Genomic DNA, 19,744 nt, shown 5'->3' with positions numbered 1-19,744 from the left:
CTCAGGATTTGAGCATGATGCTGACATTTCAGTGCAGTTTGATGTGAAACACTGCATTGTCTGAGAGATACAGTCTTTCAAATGAAATGTTAAACCTCACTTGCAACATGGTGCCCTGACCAACATTTATCCCTCAACATGCCTAGCAAAACTGTAGTTAGCTGGTCATTTTTGTAGAACTTTGTGCGCAGATTGACTGCTGTCAGCATTAAAACTTGAAAAAACAATTCATTTAGTGAGGGCATGAAGACATGATAAGACACTATAGGAATGCAAGATTTTTCTTTCTTTACTATGTTACATTGAGTTGTTTGCCTTTCACCTTAGTTTCCAATTAGTTAAAAAGGGCTAAGTGCTTCACTGAGTAATTTCTGAAACATGTTCAGTATGTTTGTTTTCTTTTCCAATTTTAGGTGTTGCCTTACTGGGGGAACCCTCATGACAGAAAGGTGATCAGGAAGTTCTGGAGCCAGGTAAGGTTTACTCTTGATTCTTTTCTGATTGACTGACATCAGTCGTATACTTAACTGCTGAACAGGGTTGGCTACCATCGTGAGCAATTGAACATAGTGCCTTATTCTACTCCCCTCATAACTTAGTGAACCTGCTCACTGCCTGGTGTTTTAATTCAATTTTTGCCAGGCACATCCAAGATTGATCTCACATATCTGCTCTGCATAGTCAGGCAATGGTGGCGAGCAACAGCTGGTCCTGGTGTAGGGAAGGAGAAAGTTACCAAGTCTCAGCAGTTGCACTGTAACCCTGCTATCCACATAATTCTCAGCCTTGCAGATGCACCACAGTGACTCTATCCGCCACTCAAGTTCCACAACCCTGAGCTCAAGTTTCTGCAGCTGGTAACACTTCCTGGAGATGTAGTCATCGAGGGCACTTTGTGCCTGCATGACTTCCCACATCCTTCACATGGCTGAGCTGCACTAACATACCTTAAGCTTCATATAACGTGTATACTCGCCTGTCACTCACCAATCATCATCTCCTCTCTCCCTCGTGCCTCTTTATGAAGCCCTGCTGCTCTCTCCCTCTCGCGCTCTTTTATCTCCTGGGCTCCTCTCTATTTCCCTATGACTTCACACTTGATTTTCTCCAAAACTGGTCAGTCCACTGAGACCCACCACCAGCACCACAACTAGCTCCTTTTGATCTCCCGGCTCTTCCCGCACTCTTTTTATTATGTGTTAATTAATTTAATTTTTTTTTTTGATTTACTTTATAATTAACAAATCCTACTACTCAGGATAAATTTACTACCATTTATAAACCGTACTGATGCTAATAAAACCTTACAATTACAAGTAAATGACCAATTTGAAAGACAGTCAAAGCAAAGTAAATGGATACTCACCAGCCAATCACCTACGTGCTCCCCTGTGATGTCACACCTTGATTTTTGTTTTAGAATGCGGAAACTGGTTAGAGGTCTTCTTGTCAACTCGGAGTGAACTCCTGCTCTCTATCTCTCTGCGCTTTCAGCCCTCATTGTTCTTGCTGACCCTCTCTTTCAACTTTCATTGACAGTTCTAGATCAATTTACACATTCCGACGTGTAGTGGAAGATGAGAGAGTGGCGGTGATTGGATTTACGGATGGCTTTTCAGGAGGGGCAGAGAGGTAACAAGGAGAGTGTAGAACAAAGGAACTGAAGGTTCAATAGCTAAAAGAATGGAAGAAGCAAGATGCAAAGTTATTGAAGAATGAGAGAGTGCCCACTCCCTACCCTCACTCACTTCCCTGCTAATTGTAATTTTCTTGAGTTCCTCCTTCCCTTTCATTTCCTGATTTACAGCAACTTCTAGGATGTTACTTGTATCCTCTGAAGTGAAAACCGATGCAAAATACCTGTTCAATTCATCTGCCGTCTCCTTATTTTCTATTCTTAATTCCCCAGACTCGCTTTCTATAGGACCAATGCTCACTTTGTTAACTCTTTTTTTTACTTTTTGTAGCTCTTTTTGTCTTTATATATTTCTAATTAGCTTTATCTCAGCCTTAATTTTTCCCTCCTCGTTAATCTTTGTCACTCTCTGCTGTTTTTTATATTCTGTCCAATCTTCTGATCTTCCTCTTCTGATCTTGCGCCATTATGTACTGTTTCTATAAGTTTGATACTACATTTAACTTTTTTAGTTAACCACGGACGGTGGGACCGCCCCCCCCCGGAATTTTTCTTTCTCATTGGAATGTATCTATCCCGTGTATTCCGAAATATTCCTTTAAATGTTTGCCACTGCATCTCTTTTGACCTATCCCTTAACCTAATTTGCCAGTTCACTTTAGCCACCTGAACACATGCCTATGAGTTATGTCAGTTAGGAGTAGCATGTTAGATGAGGAAAAACAGCGGCAGAGTGTGGTCTACCTCGAGTCACACATGTGATTGCTGCACAGGTGCTTTCTGGCAAAGTTGAAGCTGAATGTTCCTCTCTATAAGGGCTGTTGACAAGAGTTGTTGCGTGTTGCCTAACATCCCTGTCATCTATGGTGGCTGGTTGGTTTGCACCGTATTCAGCTATTTGGGTACTGCTGCAGAGTTTCAGGGTAGTGGGTATTGTCAGGGCAGATGGTTGCGGGGAGGAAGTGGTTAGTTTTGTCTGCAGTCACATTGCAGCCTTCCACTGACATTCGTGATTAGTTGCTAGTAACTATTGTCTTTGCTTCTCTTGGTTTTAGAAAACACTGTACACCCAGAATGCTCCGTTCCATGTGGTGATAACCAGTTACCAACTGGTAGTTCAGGATGTGAAGTACTTTCAGCGGGTAAAGTGGCAGTACATGGTGCTGGACGAGGCCCAGGCACTCAAAAGCAGTTCCAGGTAAATGAGTCGAATCTAGAAACTCGCACATTGATCAGCTTCTGACCTGTGGAACTGGATGGCAGGTGTACAGCTGCAGACTGCAGATGTTGACAGCAGTGCTGTGGGGGAGGTGTACAACTGGGGACTGCAGATGTTGTCAGCAATGCTGACGAGGGGACAAGTGTACAGGTTTCATTGCCTCTTGTTAACACAGGGTGCTGTACCAACATGAAGACAAATTACTCCCAGTTCCTGCAATTTAACAAGGCTAATTACACAGCACTTTGTTCTAACAAAGACGCCTCAACTCTGCTATCCTGGCACTGCTGAAGTTGTATCTTAACCCACAATATTGGGTGCCCATTTACATTTTGGTCTCACTGGCCAAAACATAGTCGTTGAAAGGCCTCCTAAATCATAGTCCAAGAAAGTATTTCCAGGTGTCTAGCTGACATTCCCACTTGCTTCCTGCATAGAGTTGGTAACTTCTTTTCAACCTATATTGACGCTGATCTAGCTGTTTCATAAGTTTAACAGCATTAATATGCAGCACACCCTGTTACTTGGATCAATATTATTTTGTTGTTTTTATATTTTCCTCATGATTGGTTTTTGAAGGAGTGTAAAGATTTGTTTTGCTCAGGCACATTTCCGCTAATGAGTTCTCCCGAGGAGTTTAATTAAACTGGCTGCACTATGCACAGAAAGATGAGAACAGTAGATATAGTGCATGGCTTGGGTTGTAGAAGAACCCTGGTGTTTTCTGCATGAATTTGAGTTTTCTGAGTTCTTCCTTTCTTTTTGCAGTGTTCGTTGGAAGATTTTGCTGCAGTTTCAGTGCCGGAACCGGTTGCTACTGACAGGGACCCCCATTCAGAACACTATGGCAGAGGTCAGTAAGTTGAATTATCCCTCTGAGTGCTGTATTTTCACAGGTGCTCATAAGCATCCATACCTATAAAATGCCTGTAGGAAAAATCGATTTGTGGAGAAATTACTTTACCCTTCTGTGTGGGACACCTAGCAATTTGTGCTTTGTTTTCTTCTGATTTTTGATATAAGTGTTTTGAAAGATTGGATAGATAGAAGCAGACTGTTTCCAGTAGCTGAGGGGCCCAGAATGAGGAATCATGAATACAAAACGTAAGCAATTTAAAACATAGAAAATAGGAGCAGGGGTAGGCCATTCGGCCCTTCGAGCCTGTTCCGCCATTCATCATGATCATGGCTGATCATCCAACTCAATAGCCTGCTCCTGCTTTCTCCCCATACCCTTTGATCCCTTTCGCCCCAAGAGCTATATCTAACTCCTTCTTGAAAACATACAATGTTTTGGCCTCAACTACTTTCTGTGGTAGCAAATTCCACAGGCTCACCACTCTCTGGGTGAAGAAATTTCTCTTCATCTCAGTCCTAAATGGCCTACCCCGTATCCTCAGACTGTGACCCTGGTTCTGGACTCCCTCACCATCAGGAACATCCTTCCTGCATCTATCCTGTCTAGTCCTGTTAGAATTTTATAGGTTTCTATGAGATGCCCCCTCGTTCTTCTGAACTCCAGTGAATATAATCCTATCCTCTTATGTCAGTCCCGCCATCCCAGGAATCATCCTAATAAACCTTTGCTGCACTCCCTCTATAGCAAGAACATCCTTCCTCAGATGAGACGACCAAAATTGCACACACTGTTCCAGGTGTAGTCTCACCAAGGCCCTGTACAATTGCAGCATGACATCCCTGCTCCTGTACTTGAATGCTCTCGCTATGAAGGCCAACATACCATTTACCTTCTTCACCTTCAGCAACTGGTGTACGAGGGCACCCAGGTCTCATTGCACATTCAGATAATAATCTGCCTTCCTGTTTTTGCTATCAAAGTGGATAACCTCACATTTATCCACATTATACTGCATCTGCCATGCATTTGCCCACTCACTCAGCTTGTCCAAATCACATTGAAACATCTCTGCATCCTCCTCACAGCTCACCCTCCCACCCAGCTTCGTGTCATCTGCAAATTTGGAGATATTACATTTAATTCCCTCATCTAAATCATTAATATATATTGTGAATAGCAGGGGTCACAGCACTGATCCCTGTGGTACCCCACTAGTCACTGCCTGCCATTCGGAAAAAGAACCGTTTATTCTTACTCTTTGTTTCCTGCCTGCCAACCAGTTTTCTATCCATCTCAATACTCTACCCCTAATCCCATGCGCTTTAATTTTATACACTAATCTCTTTTGTGAGACTTTGTCGAAAGCCTTCTGAAAGTCCAAATAAACCACATCCACTAGCTCCCCCTCATCAACTCTACTAGCTACATCCTCGCAAAATTCCAGTAGATTTGTCAAGCATGATTTCCCTTTTGTAAATCCATACTGACTCTATCCTATTCTGCCACTGTTTTAGAACCGCCCCGTGGTATTGTAATCCTGATTGCATCTGTCTGTCATTCTCACCCTTGGGACTGTGATCCTCTTTGTGTTGTGTGTGTCTGCCTGTCCCCACTGTGTTACATTCTTCTGCTCACCCTGTGACCCTTACCTGTCCCAAGCACATAACTGTACTCCACGCGGAAGTGTGAATCAGCCCAATTAAGTTCCTTTTTAAATATGGTTGCCCCTATTGCTGCTGAGCTCCTAACTCCTTCAGGCTGTTGAGTGGGTGAAATTGGAGAAAAATATTTTTTTGAAAAGCAGTACACTTTTGCAGTTTTTTTAATGTTCTTTCCTGGATGTGGGCGTCGCTAGCCAGGCCAGCATTTATTGCCTATCCCTAATTGCCCTTGTTCAGAGGCATTTAAGAGTCAGCCACATTTCTGTGGGTCTGGAGTCACATGTAGGCCAGACCAGGTAAGGACATCATATTTCCTTGAACTATGGCAGAGAAATACCAGAGAATTATGTATGTTAAAAATGAGTATCTTGGGTTAATATTGTTAGTGCATCATGCCTGGTGGGGTGGAGGGATCTGAGATAAATCAGGATTTTTCTAGTCTGTTTATATAAAGCTTTTATCCGTTTGTCTTGCTGTATTCACAGTTGTTGTTTTTCACCTTAGCTATGGGCACTGCTACACTTCATCATGCCAACACTCTTTGATTCTCATGATGAATTCAACGAATGGTTTTCCAAAGATATCGAAAGCCACGCTGAGAACAAATCTGCCATCGATGAGAGTAAGTGCTGTTTTTCAACATTCAGTACTGTTTTATTGCATTGGGGCCACACACTCCCTGAAACCACTCTGTGTTTTCTTGCCCCATGGGCATTCCAGCAGCCTCTGTCTGCACCACTTTGTACTGACGTGTCTGGGATAATTACTCTCTGCACCTCTTGTCAACTAATCTGTCTGGAATCAGTACCCTCAGTCTGTATCTCTCTATCTTAACTTGCCAGGAGTCGGTAGGCTCTCCCTGTACCTCTCAATTGACATGTCTAAATCTGTATTTTCTGTCTCTTTGGGGAAGAGAAGCTACTCTCCTATTTTCATTTTTACAAACTTTCTCCTTGCATGACTATAGAAAAGCTAAGAGTGAGCACACTTGTGGAATTGGAGAGGAACCCACTGCCAGAACAAGAGGGGTCTTAGGAGTAGTATTTATTAGGATCAAGAAAAGACCAATTAGTTCCCCAACCCAACCCTTTCTGACTGATTGATTAAAATTCATTCAGCTCCATTCTTGCTACATCCCCCACTTGCTTCTCTCTCCAGACATAAGCCTCATTGTCTGTTAACTCCACTTGTGCTGCCTGCTTCAAGATGTTTTCCTGGTAACTTATTTCACAACTTTGTCCTCCTTTGGGTGAAAAATGTTTCCCATGACTTCTTACCTGATGCCTGATTTTACTTTGAAGTTATCAAACTCCAGTGCCAGAATTGTGTGTATTTTCATTATTTGGTGTCTCTATTTAAACTTAACCCTACCCTGAATTGCGTGGTGATCCCATCTAATTCTGTGGCAGATACACATCTCAAATTGATCCCTATCTCTATAGAATGAGCTCTGTAAACTCTGGTGATTTACATTGTGCATCTGATTAGGCTGTACACCGCCGTGGGAATGAAAATTCCTTTTGTCACTCCAGTGGCTCTCACTTTGGTGAGATTAACATTGAGCATTTGTTCCTGATACTGTGGGGAGTTTTGGTGGGCTTGGGTGTGGGATGGTGGCATTTATCACTCTTCAATTTTATGTCAGTCCTCCTTTTTATATAGGTGTTATTTTTTTTGAAGTTGTGTTTTGGGCAGCTGTATGTGTGACAAGCCCTGTTTGGTTGCGCACAACTGTGGGATTGGGGTCACTTCGGTGCAGAGTGTACCACCCACTGCCAGCTAATCTGGGTTGTTGTCTATGACCATATATTGGTGAAAATATTCTCTTACTGGGCATCTGACTACATTGGTGGTGCTGTGGATGGTGCCAGCGGAGAATGCACTTAATCCAGTTGTTTGCCCCCATCCCTTATTTTGCAGATCAGCTGTCACGTCTGCACATGATTCTCAAGCCTTTCATGTTGAGGAGGATCAAAAAGGATGTGGAAAATGAGCTCTCTGATAAGGTAAGGTTGAGCAGCACTGCTTTCTCCTCTAGTCACTCTAGCTTTGTATCCCATTTTAGCCACCTGTAATCCACACACTAATCACCCTGGATCGCTGAGCTCCACAAGCAACCAGTTCATTTTGTTCTGGCAGTTCTTTCTCCATGCCCTGTTGGTGCTGATCCACATTTGGTCCAAGCTACACCACCACAATTCATGTACAAGCCTAACTTAATTGTTTATATTAGTTGGCTATTTGACCATGGGTTGCATTGCAACCAAGACCATTTTTTTCTCCTGTAACATTTACAGGCAGGTGCTTTTCAGCATGTGTTGGTTGATTTCTCCTTGGCTTCAACTGAGATTTGCACAGGCTAGGAATTAAGCCGAGGCCTGTGCAGTGTAATGCTAATGCAAGGCAGTGCTGTCAGACAACAAGCTTCACATTAATTTTTATTTTTGTTGCAATTACTTTGCTGTATCAACGTTTGAATGAAGAAATTTTAGAATTTGCACTGTTACATTGGTGGCACACATTAGATTGCAGTGTTATAGGAATGGGAGCAGCTGAGTTCCCAAAGCAGCAATGCAGCCAACCTGACATTGTTTTCAATCGTTGCTAACAAATGGCATTCATATTCGTTCTGACCTCTGGGGGAGAACTGATACATAGTTTGAAATAGTGTAAATTTTCTGGGTAGTTTTGCTTTTATTTACATTAATTCTGTCACTTCTATGTTTCAAAAACGACATTTTATCTCCAGTAATTTTATTTCTCTTATTGAGGTTTTGTTACATTAAAGATGCTATGTATAAATCAAAATTATTATTTATTGATATAATCTGCTTGTCCACCGATTTTTATCAAAATGGTTTTGCACTATTGTTGTAATAAGATTGCGGCATTGTGAGGAGTTTCATATGATATTCTTGTGTATTTTTTAATAGAAGGTTTTTAACATTTAAGTACCAGCTTGCCATAGTGATAGCACATTGTCCTAGTCGTGAGAAGACTGTGGGTTCAAGTCCCACTTCAGAAATTTGAGCACTAAACCATGAGCTGAGATTTAAGTGCAGTGTAGAAGAGAGATTTTTATTGTCAGACGTGCCATGCTTCAGTTGAGAAATTGGATTTAGGCCTATCTGCCTGCTCAGGAAGATGTAAAACACCCATTAGATTTTTCAAAGAATAAGAGGAAATTCTTCTGATATTCAAGAACATATTTCTCCCTCAGGCAGAAATTAGTTTTCCTGCTCTTTCATTTCATGTTGTGGGACTTTGCTGTGCAAGGGAACAGTAACTTAGCAGTAATGTTACTGGACTAGAAATCCAGAGGTTTGGACTACTGCTCTGGAGATACGAGTTCAAATCCCACCCTGGCAGCTGGGGGAATTTAAATTCTGTTAATTAAGAAATCTGGAATGAAATGCTGGTCTCATTAACAATGAACATGAAGCTATTGGATTGCTGTCAAAACCCATCTGGCTCGCTAATGTCCTTCAGGGGAGAAAATCTGCCATCATTACTTATCTGGGCTCACATGTACCTCCAGACCTACAGCTCTTAACTGTCCTTTGAAATGTCCTAGCAAGCTGCTTAGTTGTAGACGGCTCGACACTTCCTGTCAGTGATGCTCATATCCCAAGAACAATATTTTTAAAAAAAGTTTGCTGCATTTGCCTTCATAACATCAATGGTAAGGTTAAAATTATTGATGTAAGGGTGCTCTGGGATGTTCTGAGAATTTGCTATATAAATGCAAGTCATATTTTTCTTCTTTTGAATGTTGCGTAATGAAATGGAGCACCAATGCCCTCAAATTCTCTTTCAATTTATACAATTATCTTTGATGGATGTAGGTAGGGAGCTGCACCTTATTCTGGCTTGTGCCCTGCCTTATTATGCCCCCTTAACCACTGTTCTCCTTTGTTCCCTACGCAGATCGAGATCCTGATGTACTGCCAGCTGAAAAGCAGGCAGAAGATGCTGTACCAGGCTTTGAAGAACAAAATCTCCATTGAAGACTTGCTCCAGTCATCCATGGGAACCACTCAGCAGGCCCAGAACACCACCAGCAGCCTCATGAACCTCGTCATGCAGTTCCGCAAGGTCAGTACTCTCCGTTGTCACTATCCTTTAGCTTTCCACATCCCTCTACTCTCCTACACATCAGGATCCACATTATGAGTCTAACATCTTCATGCACTTCCCATTATATTTTACCACTATAAATTCTAACCTCCACATTTATAATGAAATCTACCAATGTGAAATAATGCCTTCATAGGCAGGAAGGTGGAATTAGAGAGTGACATGGCAATAAATTAAATTAAGCAATTCCTAACAAGCCACAATTCTGGTTCCTGACAATGTAGCAGTCCACAATTTATGAATAAGATTTAACACAGAATAAAAATGAACCAAGCACAAAAGTTTTGGCAGTCCCATCGTTAATGCCACCAAGAACTGATAAATAACTACACAGGACGCACAGGATGGTGGGCTTACCACTTGTCTGATTGAACATTGGATTAGTCATTTATTCTGCGATCTGTAAGGAGCATTGAAGGAGGGGAATGTCAAGACCAAAGCACGTCCAGTCCAATTATTCCCACCACTGAACCTTTTTGCACCCTGAAACCCATGCTTGGTTTTGGTTTGGCAAATGCAGTAGCACAAGAGATCAGCTGGTACTGTAAAAGGCCATTAGGTAAGCATTCTCATTCTGTACATATACCAAGTAATATTGTGCTTTAACTGAACAGGAAAGGGTTGCTCGATTAGATCTGAGAGTAGTGTAGGTCAGCTTCTTGTTCCTATTACAAAATGAAAGCTCTGAAGTTATTGTTTATCAATTAGGGTAAGAAAAAGAAAAATCTGCTTGAAGAAGCAAGTCAACAATCCCAGCAGATCAAACAGTTGAGTGCTGCACTCTGAGTCCAGGGCATGATTGATGTATCCGTTTTCTGCTGTACTACACACACACACACACACACACACACACAGATTTTCATTCTGGGATGGAGAATAGCAGGGGAAGAGAGAGACAGACTACTACTTGTACAGTACAGCAACAGTATTGGCTCCCTAATGGTCTGCTGATGCTGCGTATAGAGTGTAGTATATTTCTAGGTAATCTTTATGGGCAACGAGGTTCATTTGGAGTACTCATGCACCATCAACTTCTCTACGTAGACTTTCAACAAAATCTTCCAAACTTTCCCAGCTAGTGGCTTCAGAATAATGTATTCACATTAGGCGAGACCGCATGGCAATTGTTTAAGATCCTCATTTCTCTCATGTGGCTTACAGGGATGCTGGCATCTTGCAGTCCAACAGTCCCTGATACAAATAGGAGCCAGACAGGGAGCATCCCAGGCTTTAACCTTGGAGCAATGGTGGACATAGATCAAGGACCCTGGCTATTTCACTTTTTGTTCTCTGTCTGAATTGAGCTAGTTCAGCACAGATCAGAAATCAGTGCCTTTACTCAGTAATCCATCAGCGACTTGGCACAACCAGGGTTCAGTGCTTTTCACCAGTAAACCATCAAAAAATCAGGACAGACCAACGGTCAGGACCTTTACACACTTGTATCAATGAGAGAGTGGTTTATTTTTACATACAGATGTATCTGTGAATTTCTTTGGCAACAAATTGGATCGTCATGATTGCTGTGTACGTGTGTGTTGGTTCATGTTCTGTGGCCATTCAGATTCTTTTCTCTCTTTCAGGTCTGTAACCATCCGGAACTGTTTGAGCGCCAAGAGACTAAATCACCTTTCCATATGTCTCTGAAACCATACAACATTCCCAAACTTATTTACAGGGATGGACAGATCAATCACTTCAATCATTGTCGCAACAGGTCAGCAAGCAACAGATCCACAATTATCTCCTTTGTACTTCACATGAAAAAGTTACTATGAAAAAAAAATCTGTATTGAACTCTGCAAAATTTGGCTTGTTTTAACAAACTTTGACTTGTTGTTGAAGCAGGAGTTGCTTAATCACAATATCTGATGTTACACCAACAGTTCTCTTGATACAAAATATTTAGTGATTAACTGGCACTGTTGGCTCAATCGGCCTTAAAAATCCAAACCAGACTAACATGATGGAAGGCTGGACTTTGCATGCTCTATCCTATGTGAAATGAGTTTGGCACTCAACCACAGATGTGAGTAGGCAGGGGCCCCTGCCAACAAAACTGCCCCCAGCTGTAAGTAGTCATGCCAGAGTGGCTGGAGCGATGATGAAAACATGTCCCTCTGGTACATTGGGGTTTGAGCGGGGATGGGGTTTGAAATGGAAAGTGATCCATTCCCCAGCGCATACATTCCAGGCTCCTGAGTGACAACATTAGCACCTGAAAGTCACTGCTACCCTGGGGAGGATTTGAAGCTTAGTCCCAGCTATAGAACCCACATCTAATTCATAGTCCTGTAGACCTTGACTTTTCTGTTTGTGGCTATGATGGCAGATGTCGCATATTCGCAGAAATATTTGGATAGAAGATTGTGAAGCCGCCTGTTTGTAGGGAATAATTATGGGGGTTATGTATGAGTGCTTGCCTCTCTTATAGAGGTGGGCAGGGCTGGCTGTGCAAGGCTACCAGTGCTTCGCAGCTGCTGTTTGTACAATCTTACAAAGATGATTGCTTCATTTTTCATTGATCTCCCTCTTTGATTTAGGTGGTTACGAGTCATTCTGTCCCCCTTCTCCCCAGCCCACATCCATCAGTCTCTCTTCCATAGAAAAGGTAAGAATTTCAGTCGGTGTTTTCCAGGTTTTTGCCCATTTATTGGGTGCCAGATTTCTAAAGAGATGTTTTTTCTCACCCAGGTAATGATAAAGGAAGCTGCTTTTCTTTTCTGCGATTCATAGATATGTCGCCCTCTGAAATGTCAAACGTGATGCTTCAAGGGATGCTTGCAAGGTGAGTGCTGTTGGATGCATGTGTCTAAAATTCAGTGGGCAAGCCTGCACCCTTGTACCTGGTGTGTATAGTGTTCCAAATTATGAAGAATGGGACAAGGTAGATAGAAGCTATCTCCTGTAGTCAAAGGGCCAAGACCGAGGGGCCATAGAAACAAGATTAACTAAAAGATTAGGACAGAGGGTAGGAGAAACTCCTTCAGTGTTGAGGCTATGGAATTCATTTCCATGATTAGTGGTTGAAGAGGAAACTATAACAGCATTCAAGATTAGAGGAAGGGGGGAAATGGTTGTGAGAACAGAGTGGGTAAACGTGATTAGAACTACTCTTGTGGAAGGTAAACACCAAAATGGAAATAGGCTGGTGATACCGGAAATACTGCCCCTTTAAAAAGCACATGGCGTGGGCGGCCAGGTGATAACAACAGATGGAAAAGGCCATTTGATTGATCAGAAGATGCTTCCCAAGTCAGAGCGAAAGTAGTCATGACACTGGATGGACAAAAAATTGATAGATGAGGTATTAGATAGGCTGTTTCTAAAGTTAATAAATCACCTGGACCAGATGAATCACCTGGACTGGATTAGATGCATCCAAGGATACTGAAGGAAGTAAGGGTGGAAATTGCTGAGGCACTGACCATAATCTTCCAATCCTCCTTTAGATACAGGAGTGGTGTCAGAGGACTGGAGAATTGCAAATGTTACACCCTTGTTCAAGAAATGCAAGGATAAACCCAGTTGCTACAGGCCAGTAAGCTTAATATTGGTGGTGGGAAAGCTTTTAGAAACAATAATTTGGAAGAAAATTAACAGTCACTTGGGCAAATGTAGATTAATTAAGGAAATCCAGCATGGACTTGTTAAGGGAAAACCGTGTTTAACTAACTTGCTTTTGATGAGATAACAGAGAGGGCTGATGAGGGTAATACAGTTGATGTGGTGCACATGGACTTACAAAGGCATTTGATAAAGTGCTACATAATAGGCTTGTCAGTAAAGTTAGTGCCCATGGAATAAAAGGGACAATGGCAGCGTGGAAACGAAATTGGCTAAGTGATAGGAAACAGTAGTTGTTTTTCAGACTGGAGGAAGGTATACAGTTGGGTTTCTCAGGAATCAGTGTTAGGACCCATGTTTTCCTGGTATCTTAGACATTAATAACAAACTTGGGTGTACAGGGCACAATTTCAAAATTTATGGATGACAGAACTTGGAAGTGTTGTCAACTGTGAGGTGGATAGTACTAAATTTCAAGAGAGCAATGACAAGCTGGTGGAATGAGCTGACAAGTGGCAGATTAAATTTAATGCAGAGAAGTGTGAAGTGATTAATTTTGATAGGAAGAATGAGGAGAGGCAGTATAAAAGAAATGGCACAATTCTAAAGGGGGTACAGGAACAGAGGGCTCTGGGTGTCAAATCATTGAAGGCAGCAGGGCAGGTTGACAAAGAGGTTAATAAAGCATACAGGATCCTGGGCTTTATCAATAGAAGCATACAGTTCAAAAGCGAAGAAGTTTTGATAAACCTCTATTTAAAAGAAATGTCCAGCTGAGGCTAAACCAGTTTTTGTGTCAATTCTGTACACTACACTTTAGGAAGTTTGTGAAGGCGTTAGAGTTGGTGGAGAAAAGATTCAACAGAATGGTTCCAGGGATGAAGGATTTCAGTTACGTAGATAGATTGGAGAAGCAGTGGCTGTTCTCCTTGTCAAGAGGAGATTTGATAGACGTGCTCAAAATCGTGAGCCTGGACATGATAGATGGGGAGAAATTGGTCCCATTGGTGGAAGGATTGAGAATCATTGGGCACCAATTTAAGATGATTGGCAAAAGAAGCAATGGAGACATGAGGAAAAACTTATTTACACACCAAGTGGTTAAGATCTGGGGTGTGCTGCCTGAAAGTGAGGTGGAGGCAGATTCGATTGTGGCTTTCAAAAGAGAATTGGACAATTTTCTGAAGTTAAAAAAAATTGCAGGGCCGTGGGGAAAAGGATGGTGAGTGGGACGAGGTGAAGTTGCTCTTGCAGAGGGCTGGCATGGACACAAGGGACCGTATCGCCGCCCCCTGTGCTGGAATCGTTCTATGATTCAATGAAAGTATGTCTGAAACGCAATGTTAAGTCTCACCAGGAGCTGGCTCCTGACATGAGCTGTCTCCTGGAACAAGGAGTGCAGCGTTGGTGTTGGAGGTCCTCCATTAAAGTCTTACCTCCTTTTTAAGACCCTCCTTTTTTTTTAAAAAAAAGAACTATTTTTGGCTCAGTATTGATTTGTCAGCTAACACTTCTGTGAAGCACCATGGGATGTTTTCCTACAAGTAAATGCGAGCTATTGTTACTGTGGAGTCTATCCTACCAGCCTTGTTCCAAAATTCTTTTGGTACTTGTTCTGAGCTCTGTTAAAATGCTGAGTAATTGCTCTGTCCTCATCCCAGCTGGTGTGTAAGCAGACTTTCCCATCTCTGTGGAGAAGGCTGCAGGGCACCTTTTTGAGGAATTGCTTTAGACATCTGTTGTTGGACTGTGCTGCTTGAGGGAAAGATTGTATCACATACCCAACCTGTAGTATGATCAGAATAAACAGGGATTTGAACTTAACCTGCTGGATATTTTTTATTATTTCCTGGGTTATTTGTTTCCTGATCCTTGTGTGAACCATGGTAGGACATGCTAATTCCAAGCAATCCTCTGAGGCATTCCAGTTACATACAGCCGCAAATAGGCTTGGCTGTCTTCTGTGTAATTGTTGACTAAGGTTTTAAGCACTCTGCTGAGGAGGAAGGCCCAAAGACTTTACAGATGGATTGTTAGCACTGTGGAGGAAGGTGCTGAATGTTGTGTTTCGTTGTATTTGGACTGCAGCTGACTGCTCAGTATGTCTACACTAACTGAGTAGCTACAAAGATTCTCAAGATGGTTAGTCTTCTCACAATAAGCTCTTTCCCAGCCTTTTCTTTTCCGGGCTTCTGACCCGGTATTGCTCGCAGATACTTTACTGTATTTGGAATGCTGAGATTTTTGGAATAAGAATGCTGCCCTCTTGTTATTAATGAAATGAATGAAAGTCCCCGTAGTTCCAGAGGACCATAGGCTGCTTTCTTGCTAGAGAAAGATGACTAGTGGTGAGTTTAACCTGAGGGTCACCACACCTCAGGCAAGGGGCGAGGTTAGGAAGGATGACCTCAGACTGTATGGGAATTGAACCCACGCTGTTGGCATCACCCTGCATCACAAACCAGCCGCCCAGCCAACTGAACAGAGCTCAGGGTGTTAATGGAATGGCGTACACAGAGATTGGCCTTTATATATTAAGGGAAGCTGCCCCTTTAAGTGTAGTATTTTAATATATAATATTCAGTACATCTGTGTACCCTTTTTCTCTCCACAGGTGGTTAGCTCTTTTTTTATCACAGAAAGCTTCCTACAGGCTTCACCATGCACGCAATTGGAGAGGGAGTGAGGTGAAGAGGCAACACCTGTACAGCACGGATCTGATCATGTGGGTGGATTCCTGCACGTCTTTCCCCAACATTCACAGCAGCAAATGTTTCCAGGTGAGAATCAGCGTGTCTATTACAGGGAGCACAGTGAAACAAAGTATCTCCATGTTTTAAAACATCCCAGTTGAGTCAGAATTACCAGGAGATGAGATGCACAGTGGGGCTTCAAAAACTGTTGGCCTGAGCACAATCTTGCCAGAGGAAGGGGGACATCATCCCTGAATATTATGTCATTCACTTGATACATCAGTGCTGCACCAAACCAAGCTTGGTTCATTGGCAATTCTTCTTTTTTAAATTATTAATTGTTGTTTGGTAGTACGGAACTTGAGTATTGCTGAAAAAAGGGATATGTCAAAGCTTTTCGTCTTGCACTTATCAGGACACTTCGCAAGAATACCAATATAAGGGGAAAACAAATTATACTGTATGCGAAGAGAGTGCTAATTGATTGGCAAGTGGACTCTGATTGGTAGAGGTGTTGCCGCGGAGAATGCACCAGTGATGGTGACTGACAGTTAACTGCCAAGCATTGTTTGAAATTTAAACCAGGCAGCTTGACTCTGATTGGTCAAGGCCTTGCCCTGAGGAATGAGTCAGTGAATAGCTGTCACTTATTTTGTTTAGGTGAAACAGGCGCAATGTGTGTACATGTTCTTTCTGTCTGCAAAGAACAGGGCCCTGTGTATTAATATCGTCGGCGGCCCCACGGAATCGAGGATGACGTCTGTCAGGTTTGTTGAGACTTTATATGACTGAGGAGCCCAATTCTGGATCCACACATTCTTCCGCAGTGGGGGCACGTTGCACAGGGGAGTGGAAATCGCAGCCCCAGGTTGGCTTCCTGCTCCTTCCTCTGCCGTTGCCATTCCGCCTCACTGTCGAGTTGCTGAGCCTCGAAGTGGCTTGCGCCTTGATGGACCGGGTGCTGCCAAGCAATCAGCTGCATTCTCCTCCCAGTCAGTGGTGTTAATGCCTCAGTGCTTTAGGGTGACCTTGAGCGTACCCTTATGCCTTTTCCTTTGGTCGCTCTTTGAGCATGGGCCAACGGAGAGTTGAGAGAAGAGAACCTGCCGAGGGAGGATGTTTTCAGGCATCCGGACGAAATAGCCTATCCATCGGAGTTGGCTCCCAAGGACCAGGGCTTCAATGCTGGCAGATGCAGCTTCAAGGAGGACACTCGAGTTAGTCCGGCAGTCCTCCCATTTGATCCCTAGGATTCGACGCAAGCACCGCTGATGAAAGCTCTCAAGAATTTTAATGTGGCGTCAGTAGACAGTGCATGTTTGGCTGCAGTAGAGGAGGGTAGTCAACACAACAGCCTTATAAACCAGAACCTTTGTTGACTTGCAAGGTCCCTGTTTTCAAAGACATGTTGGTGCAGCTTGAAGGCAGCGCTAGCACAGTTGACTCGGTGTTGGACTTCCTTATCAATGATAGTTCCTTGGGAGAGGTGGCTGCCAAGATAAGGGAAATGCTGCACATACTGCAAGCCACCCCATCTATATGGAAGGTGTGGGGGGTGCTCAACTAGCCGTGGAACGTTGGTGAAGGACCTTCGCCTTGGTGATGTTTAAGGACAGGTCAAGCCTCTTATACCAGCTGTTGAAGAGGTAAAATGTCCTTTGCCTGACCTCTACAGAGTGAACCATTACGCAGCAGTCATCCGCAAACTGAAGGTCGTGGATGTGTTTACCCGGAAGCGACCAAGGTTGAAGAGCTTCCCATCCAGATGATACTGAATGCTGACGCCAGGTCATCTCGGAGGAGGTGAACGATGACGGTCAGGTAAATGGTAACAAGGTGGGTGCAATCACACAGCCTTGTTTGACCCTGGTGCAGATGTGAAAGCTGTCAGTTTCAGATCCTCCACTCAGGACTGTGGCGGACATGTTGTCATGCAGGAGTCTCAGGACGATGACGAACTTCAACGGGCAACCAAAGTGTTGGAGGACGGTCCATAGAGCTTCACAATTTACATAATCAAACGCCTTAGTGGGGTTGATGGAGGCAAGGAACAATTCTTGATTTTGCTCCCGACATTTTTCCTGGATCTGCCTAAGCCACAAAGACCATGTCCGCAGTACCCCGGGATGGTCAGAAGCCTCACTGGGTTTTCAGGAGGATCTCCTCAGTAACCGGACGAAGGCGTTCAGGAGGATGTGGACCAGGACCTTACCCGCAATGGACAGGAGGGAAATCCTCCTGTAGTTTTCACGATCAGATTTGCCCCACCTTCTTGTGGATAGTAATGATGCTTGCGTTCTTGAGATCCTGGGGGGGTGTAATCTTCGCCCCAGAGACAGAGGATGAACTGGTGGAGTCGTGACGTGAGCTGATAGCTGCCGGCATGGTATACTGTCTGGCCCACAAGCTTTGTTGGCTTTCATCTGTTGGATGGCCCGCTTAAGCTCATCGATGATTGGTGCATTGGCAAAGGAATCCTTCGCAGGTTGTTGTGGAACTGCTTGGAGGGTCTCCGATATGGTGAGTCCCGATTGAGGAGCAGTTCAAAGCATTTCTTTCAGCGCTGACAGTTGGCGTTGTTGCCCTTGAGGAGCCGGGAGTCATCCTGTGATAGGGGAGGGATTTGTCCAGTCATGCGGGATCCATAGATCTTGGTAGCCTGGAAGAAGTTGTGCATGTTGTGCTGGTCGGCGTAGGGCTGAATCTCGTGCGCTTTCTCCACCATCAGTTGCTCTTCATGTCTCAAATGCGTCGCTGGACCTTGGCCTTCAGTTGGTGGCACACTGCCATCATTCGCTGAGTACTGGGAGAGTTTGCCAGGCGGTGAAGCCTGCTCGCTTCTGCTTGAGAAGATCGCAGATTGCTGTATCATTGGTGTAAAACCAGTCCTGTCCCTGTCGTGGCGCAAGCCTGATAGTCTGTGCGCAGGTGTCTAGGACAGCAGATGAGTTGCTCCCAGTATGCCCGGATGAAAATGGTATTAGCGGTGGGCACTTGCTCCAGTGCACTGTGCAACTGGGTCCTGGAACCCTCCCTGCAGTCCTGGGTCCCTCAGTGCTGCAACATTCAGCTTTCTCTTTTTGGGTCCTCTGGTGTCTTGGTGCCAGGCAGGCGCTCATCGCTGAGCGCACAAGTCAATGGTCCATCCAGCAATATTCAGAACCCTTCATGACCCTCGTGACAAGTACGTCCCTCAGGTCTCTGCCTCGAACAATGATGTAGTCCAGGAGATGCCAATGCCCTGACCTCGAGTGCCTCCATGTGGCCTTGAGCTGGTTCCTCTGGCCGAAGACGGTGTTCGTCATGATCAGACCATATTATGCGCACTTGGTCAAGAGTTGGATGCCGTTGGCGTTGGCCACCTCCATGCCATTCTTGTTGATAGTCCCACTCCAGATTTCATGGTCACGTTCAATTTGGGCACTAAAGTCACCTAAGACGATGACCTCTTTGTTCCTGGGGATGGAAATGAGGACACCATCGAGATCAGACTGGAACCTCTCGTTTACTTCGTGGTTGGAATCTAAAGTATGCGCTGATGACGGTGGCGCAATGGTTATGACTGAGATGCAGGCGTAGGGTCATCAGCATCCCATTGACACCCAAAGGGAGTTTGACAAGTGTGGTAGCTATCCTGTTCCTCATGGCAAAACCGACTTCATGGATGCGGGGTTCATGGCCTGACCTCCCTTTCCAGAAGAAGGTGTAGTCTCCACTGGTCTCTCTCAGCTGCCGCTCCCCAGCGAGCTGGGTTTCGCTGCGGACAGCGATGTTGATGTTGTCCCTTGCTAGCTCCTGACGTCTTTCCGGGCGATCGCACTTTGGGTTGTCAACAAGTGTTCTTACATTCCAGTTTCCAAAGTTTTTTTTCTTGTTTTGACCACAGATGGTGATCCCGCTGGGTGCAGTTTCCCAGCCAGGAGAAATGGGACAGCCTGTTTTTGGGGCACCTTTTCTATAGCCCCCTCCGGG

The 19,744-nt window shown here is 44.0% G+C and overlaps 1 protein-coding gene across 3 annotated transcripts in view; it reads left to right on the top strand.

The window, feature by feature from the left end:
• ino80 (INO80 complex ATPase subunit) overlaps positions 1-19,744 on the top strand; it is a 199,588-nt gene that overhangs the window by 70,373 nt on the left and 109,471 nt on the right. For all 3 annotated transcript variants that reach the window (XM_078562944.1, XM_078562945.1, XM_078562947.1), the window contains exons 15-24: positions 414-473; positions 2,692-2,834; positions 3,624-3,708; positions 5,880-5,997; positions 7,296-7,381; positions 9,303-9,470; positions 11,096-11,229; positions 12,056-12,123; positions 12,207-12,300; positions 15,694-15,859. In XM_078562944.1, coding sequence (XP_078419070.1) covers positions 414-473; positions 2,692-2,834; positions 3,624-3,708; positions 5,880-5,997; positions 7,296-7,381; positions 9,303-9,470; positions 11,096-11,229; positions 12,056-12,123; positions 12,207-12,300; positions 15,694-15,859 — 1,122 coding nt within the window. The remainder of the gene's footprint in view (positions 1-413; positions 474-2,691; positions 2,835-3,623; positions 3,709-5,879; positions 5,998-7,295; positions 7,382-9,302; positions 9,471-11,095; positions 11,230-12,055; positions 12,124-12,206; positions 12,301-15,693; positions 15,860-19,744) is intronic.

Source organism: Cetorhinus maximus, chromosome 18 (assembly GCF_964194155.1).
Source record: "Cetorhinus maximus chromosome 18, sCetMax3.hap1.1, whole genome shotgun sequence".
NCBI classification, from domain to species: domain Eukaryota; kingdom Metazoa; phylum Chordata; class Chondrichthyes; order Lamniformes; family Cetorhinidae; genus Cetorhinus; species Cetorhinus maximus.
Note: the sequence above shows the minus strand (reverse complement) of the source record. Positions and strands in the feature narration are given on the sequence as shown.